General features: G+C 52.4%; 2 protein-coding genes across 2 annotated transcripts in view; both read right to left on the bottom strand.

The window, feature by feature from the left end:
• DGCR14 (DiGeorge syndrome critical region gene 14) overlaps positions 1-429 on the bottom strand; it is an 11,175-nt gene extending 10,746 nt beyond the window's left edge. The window contains exon 1 of the mRNA XM_009330842.1: positions 382-429. Within this exon, the coding sequence (XP_009329117.1) occupies positions 382-429 (48 nt within the window). The remainder of the gene's footprint in view (positions 1-381) is intronic.
• Positions 233-2,578, bottom strand: GSC2 (goosecoid homeobox 2). Its single transcript, XM_009330841.1, has 3 exons — positions 2,263-2,578; positions 1,176-1,423; positions 233-626 (listed from the first exon to the last, which is right to left on the bottom strand). Exons 1-3 carry the CDS (start codon positions 2,576-2,578, stop codon positions 522-524), a joined length of 669 nt encoding a protein of 222 aa, XP_009329116.1. The 3' UTR covers positions 233-521.
• Positions 2,579-6,757: the final 4,179 nt, after the last annotated feature.

The raw sequence follows: 6,757 nt of genomic DNA, 5'->3' as shown, positions 1-6,757 counted from the left end.
CACCTCTCCCACGGGCCGCAGGGAGAAATCCGTGTTTATTTCTTAGGGAACAAATCGGCCGTTCGGTAAGCTCAACCCCAAAAGCGGCTCTAGATGCCATCGAGGTGCTGAAAATAGGAAACATTCATTTGCAGGGTATTTTGCAAATCTACAGTGGTAAAACAAGCACAAATACTACCTGCACAGAGCAGAGACAAGAAGGAGAGTCTCCCCTTCCCCTGAAGCACACACATTTAACACTGGCACAGCTCTGGCGCCTGCACAGGCTTTCGGCAGTGGTTTCTGCTTAAGCATCTGAGGGTCATGCCTGGTGAGTTATTCGCCACGTGAACTAGGTTTGGAAGAGAAACTGGGATGTGGGAGTACCATGTCTGCTTTTACCTGTCCTCCTCCTCCTCCGGGAATCCCAGAGATTCCCTTTTGCTTCATTAGTACCCCCCGGGCTACCGCCCTACGGAACCTGCCAGCTACGGGAGATGGGTGCTCTTGGCATTCATCTGCCGAGATGCAGCCTGCGACCCCTAACAGCTCTCCTCGGAGGGCTTCTTGGTGCCTTGAAGGATCAGCGCCGAAGCAGACGCCCTCTTCTGATGCCGCCACTTGGCCCGACGGTTTTTAAACCAAACCTACAAAATGCAAAACGAGAAAAGAAGAACTTTTGCATTTCGTGTGTTACTTGCAGGGGGGCAGGCAGTTACACTCCTGGGCTGTACAGCGTAAGCTTTAGGATACTGCAATATATTTCCTGATACAAAAGTTTGGTACAAAATTTAATCAGTGGCCCCCCTGCAGTCCTGCTCAGATACATGTAAGGGGCATAAGAGAGCTGGGACCCCCCCCCATGGCAAATTCAAAAGTCACGCAGATCACATAAATAAGGAATATACAGTTGGGTGCAGGGGATGAGCAGAGCTGGGCATGTCTGTGTTTATATAGATGAATCTAGGAGAGATGGAGTGAGTGAATTTACGGGACCGGAACAAATCAGCCCAGCAGAACTGTTTTATATTCTTCCGTTGCTTGCCACACCTAAACTGTGTTTTGTCGAATACCCAATGATGGTTTTTAAAATGAGGCCCTGGGTCTGCAGCTCCCAAAAAAGACAGTGCGATGCCGCGGACTGTGTTCTCAGGGGGTTGCAGCCATCAGTACTTCACCGAGTGGCAGGATCTCACCTCTACCCTCTCCTCCTTCAAGTGAATGCGGTTTGCCAGGTGCTCACGGGTGATGACATCCGGGTACTGGTTCTGATGGAAAAGCGTCTCCAGGGCCTGCAGCTGATCCTCGGTGAATATGGTGCGATGCCGGCGCGTCCGGCGCTGGATCTGGTGGAAAGCCTGCAGCTTGCTCAGGCTCCCCTGGGGACTCTTGCAGACCCTGACCGCCGGGTGGAAGAGCTGCATGGGCCAGGGGAACCGGGCGTCTGCAGGGGGAGAGGCACAGCAGCAGCATTAGGGGTGATGGGCCGAAGCGCCCATCTTGCTCAAGGCAGTTCACACGCAAGTTGCATCTGCACATGTGGCTTGGAAGGAGGCAGGCGGCCAGCTGGTGTGGGTGACGAGCTGCGTGATCACCATGCAAGCGAGAGAAGGGCTTAGAGCATCACTTTGGGAGAAGTGTGCAGGCAGGGAGCACTGGCTGGGTTTTCCTTGTTTACTTACCGATTGCACTATGGCCAGCTCCAGAAAACGGATGGAAACCCACAGCCCAGCTGGGAGCTGTGTTTCAGTCCTGACACGGCAGATCTGTGAACTTTCAGGATGCTCTTGAACTGCATTTTTAAGGGTTTGCTACTTTTTTTTTTTTTTTTTTTTTGCTAGATGCAGTAATTTTGCTAGATGTAGCCAAAAACTCTTTTCCTTAAAGAGCAAGTGAGGCTCCCCAGGGCCGGTGTTGTCAGGAAGCACAGGCACAGCTCTGTGCATGGGCAGCATGACCATGGGGCCCACACTCCACAGAGAACTTCCACCCCTAGAAGCATCATCCTCTCAAGTGTTTTACAATAAAACGGTAATAGACAGTAATAAATAGTCCCTGCTGCTTTTAAAAACCTGGTAGCATTGCAGGTAGAAGTGCCTGCTCTTGGGAGCTATGCTGAGAATGGATCCTGCTGCCCCTCGGCCGGAGCTGGGATCTGAGAAGACGACCGTGGTGGCAGGCCAGACGCTATATTGTCACTCGACACCCAGGTTCTCCCCTCCACCCGGCACTGGCACCAGCCCTCCATGAGCCCTACACCGTGAAACAAACCCAAACACTCACCCAGCCAACTCGGCAAGTCCTGCCGGGAGCGGGTGCTCGTGTGAGAGCAGCAGCAGCAGTTGCAGCCTGCCCCTTCCAGCTCCCCTTCCTCCTCCTCCTCCTCCTCCTCTTCCTCCTGCAGGGAGCTGGCCGGGATGGCCTCCAGCTCACACAGCCCCTTGGGTGCGCAGTCCAAGATGCCCCGCAGGCACAGCGGGACCAGGACCTGGGGGCTCTTCTCTGCTGGGCTGGAGAGGATGTCCTCGATGCTGAACGAACACGGCTTCTTGAGGCCTCTCCTGCCGGCATCGGCATCCGATGCTGGCTCCGAAGACATCCTCTGTTGGCAGCAGTGGCCGCAGGAACAGGCAGCTCACGCTGAGCGGGGTTTGTTCTCCGTGTGCTAACTCTGGAGTGGGGTCTCGCAGGGAAAAAGACAGATTACAAAGCTTTTAAAACGGACCGGCGAAGCCATCCGGGATCACTGCTTTATCTTGGCGTTTCAAGTGACTGTCATTCTTGCAGCCAAGTTTTTATTTTATATGCACATGCACTTTTTCTCCCTCTAACCTAGCTGCTTTATAACTGAAGCCACCCTAAATATATATATATATATAGAGAGAGATATAATCCCTTTGGAAAGAAAACCATAAACCCCCCTGTGAATAAAATAAATTCTAACTAATCTTGGCAGCTTTGTGAAGGGTTAGTCTGGATCTAAGATTTAGCTAATCCCACAAAAATGACTGGGGAAGGAAATCTGATTTCTCCATCTCGGGTGTAGATTTGAGGTGGTTATGATCTCCATTGTGCTGCCGCCTCCGATCCAAGGAAGGGGGAGGATAGCTGTTCCCAGCCCGGAAATGGACCAGAGGATTAACTCCTTAAAAGAAGCAAATTATCCCTTTCTCTGGCCAAATGAAAGCTTTCCCATCAAAAGAGAGCTGTCATATCATACAATATGAGAGAGGAGAGAGTTCAGCTTAATAAAAAATCATTTTTAATGATAGCACAGCCTTTGGCTGTGCCAGAACTCTCTGTGAAAGTTGATTTATTTTCTGCTGAAAGCAGAAAAATTGTGTTTTCCCTCCTTCCCCCCACCTCTGCTGCTCTAATCATGGTTATAATGCAGATGCTTTGCATGTATCCAACGTACTCTTTGCAAGGATTCAAAGCCCTTAATAAATTAGATTACTGGCAGCTCGTGGCAGTTCTGTGGCGTAGCTTGATGGCATGTAGCCACCTCCTGTACAGCTGAGCTGTACCCCTGCTCGGCGTCGGGAAAGGAAGGGGACGATTGCTGCCTGCTGCCTCCGTGTGCAGGCAGGCAGGGAGGTCCCACAGCAGCTCGGGCAGGAGCATGGTCTCGGTGCCACAGCTAATGGGCGGTTCAGTGAGCCCCGAGCAGCCAGGATGGCTGCCGGGGGCAGCCAGGCTTCCCCAACTTCTTCTGTCCAGCAAGAGAAACTGGGGTGAGGCTACGGCCGAGAGCGGTGACTCAGGACGGGAGGGGACGCCTGGCACCCACTCTCCCGAGGGCAAACAGCAAGGCCTGGCAGATGCGATCCACAGGAGGAGAGAGGACATCTTCCATCTTGGGTTTATAACTGAAATGAGTAGCTGGGGTTAAAATAAAGAAGGTCTGGTTGAGCTCAGGTTGCTTAGGAAAGTTTAAACCCAAGTTCTCTTGCCCTCAGTGCAGTTTAAGCCAAGGCGAGTAGCAAGGCTTCAGGAGCTCACGTGGGGAACGCTCTCCCGCTTGGTGTTTCTTTGCAGGCGAGAGAAGATACCAGTCCCACTCACGGTACACCGAGGAGACAGACGGGTGACTGCTGTGAAACCATTGCACATCTAAGGTCCTCGTGGCACCTCACGACTTCACGCTGAACAGCCCAGCGAACCCTCCAGCATCACGCGGAAATGAGAGCCAGTCTCCCGGAGAGCCCCCTCTCAGTCCCTGTTCTTTTCTCCTTGGCCCTGCTTTCTGCCCGCCCTTCCTCACCCTGCTGGTCTCCCAGCGCCGGGAAGAGATGCCCCATAGCCGCTCTACCTGTGACCCTCAAACCTCTGTAAAATCTCACTTAAAACCAAACCACTATTTTTTCTTCCATCCCTTCATTTGCCTCTCCTTCAGCTATTCCGATGGTGTAACATAAGTTATAACCACACTCTATGAATCTTCATATATTTGCTGTAGGTTTGAGAGGAAGACGCCTCTGTAGCCGCCTGGTCTGGACGTGTTCACTGCTGCCCTGCCAAGGTGTCAGTGCTCCAGAGAGGCACTGGGGATGCACTAACGCCAGGGATCATCGCAAACTGCTCCCAGCTTTTATGCATGTACCCAAACGCTGACACAGGGGATGGATGTGGGGCCGGGTTCTGCTCCCCACACCATGCCAGTCCAGGGCGACGGCAGGGGAGGCGAGCTGGGACGTGCCGTGGGCAGGCGCAGGATCCGACCCTTTGTGGTCTCGGCTGTAATAATCATAGGCCCGAAGCGGATTAATTCTCCTTCCCCATCCTTAACAAAGGACGCCTTTCCCTGGCCTCCCCTACCCGTCCCTGCCTTCCCATCGCACATGCACTTAGCCTATTAGGATCTCTGCTGATTGCTTTCTTTCATTCCTCCCGTACCTTTCACTTCAGAAAATGGACTGGTAATACTTCTTTTATCAAAGAATTATGGGATTTAGGACCCAGATCTTACAAAGAGACTTTTGATAGCTGCTGGTAATCAAATCCCAATCGGCAGACACTTCTCTGCACCCTGTTACCGGAGAGGAATAAAGGAAAGGGATTATTGATGTTCTGTTTACTGAGCCTCCAGGAGATAGGATCGCTGGGCTATTTCATATTAGAAAAGGGAAGGAAAATAAAACAAGAAAGAAAAAAAATGCAGACAAGGGAGGACAATATAGATATAGATAAAAAGGAAAAGAAACAGGCTCTTATCATTTTCTTATTGGTTAAGGAGATTCCAAAGCCATTATAGAGGATTAGCAAAAAGGTTAATCTGCTTTAGCCGTTCGCTTGTCAAAAGTGAATTTATGGGGTTTGAAATCCTTCCTATGGTGAAACCAGAAAAAAATCCCCCTCTTCCTCCCCTGCCCCTCCCTTCTGCAGGCAGCACAAGGGGATGGGAACGGGAGCTTCGGAGACCCTAAAACATGGGAGCACCCTGCCTCGCCTTGCCCCTGCCTGGGTGCTGGCACCCATGGGAGCTCTGGTTTGGCAGTGCTTTCCCCCACTCCCTCACCCCTGTGGGGTGACCGCAGGGCTTGGGGAGTGGAAGAGCATGTCCGAGGGACGTGACCGTCCTCCTGCACTGCTCTGCCTTACCTGGGGTAAGTCCCGGGCTATTTCACTGGTTGATATTGGCAGCAGTCAGGGCAAACCTGGACCCGTGGCTGGATTTGGGCATCCAGGTTGATTTCTAAAGCAGAACAGAGATGGACACTGCTGGCAAATGTTGCCAAAAAGTACAAGCTGGGGCCTTTCTGTCCCCAAGCACAGCGCTCACCCAGGGAGCCACATCTCAGCATCCTCCTGGGCACCCAGCGCAGATGCTGGCCCGTCCCAGCCGTGCATTCCTGGGCTGCGCGTGCCACTGATTCACCCAAGCAGCCGATGCCCACCGTTCGCCCCAGTGGCACTGTGAGGAACAACCCAGGGGAAAAACAATCGTTCAAGGTCAAAACCAGTCAGGAGCACTATCTTGATAGCTGCTGGGTGAAGTTCAGTGGCATGCGTTAGTCAGGAGTTATAACTGCGTTTAATAAAGACACAGAAATCATAGAATGGGTTGGGTTGGAAGGGACCTTTAAAGGCCATCTAGTCCAACCCCCAAATCATGCCTGTTAAAATAGTTCAACCCTGTGCCGAGTGACAAAAAGAACCTAGACAAAATCATTTGGATTTAATGATAAGTAACACCAAGTGTTATAATAAATCTGTTTCGCTCTCCAAAGGCCATTCCATCCCGCAGGAAGAAGCGGAGTCCCTCCGCTGGCTATTCATGTTAACAGGGATGCTGGCTAACAGGGATGCTGGCTAACAAACAGGGATGCTGGCTAACAGGGATGCTGGCTAACAAACAGGGATGCTGGCTAACAGGGATGCTGGCTAACAAACAGGGATGCATGCTGGCTAACAGGGATGCTGGCTAACAGGGATGCTGGCTAACAGGGATGGTGCCCGTGGCGTAGCAGGAGGACTGCGGGGGACCAAACCTTCTCCGATGCAATGAGGCACGGTGGAGAGAGACGACTATTTCACTCTGAAGCATTCTTATTTGGTATTTCGGAGCTCTTACAGCCACCGCCTCACGCTGTCCGGCTTCCTCTCTGCTCAGCGGCGAGCACCACCTCCCCGGTTTTCGGCCCTCCTGGGGGGCTCTCGCTCTCCACCGACCGTGGAAACAGGTTCAGATGATGTTGCTTTTTAATCCCGGACTCGCAGCCTGCGGTGGATCCGGCGTCGTGCCGAAGGCTGCGGGAGAAGGCGAGCCTCCCCACCC

Source organism: Pygoscelis adeliae, unplaced genomic scaffold (genome assembly GCF_000699105.1).
Source record: "Pygoscelis adeliae isolate BGI_AS28 unplaced genomic scaffold, ASM69910v1 Scaffold358, whole genome shotgun sequence".
In the NCBI taxonomy this organism is placed as follows: Eukaryota; Metazoa; Chordata; class Aves; order Sphenisciformes; family Spheniscidae; genus Pygoscelis; species Pygoscelis adeliae.
This window is presented reverse-complemented; position numbering and strand designations above follow the sequence as displayed.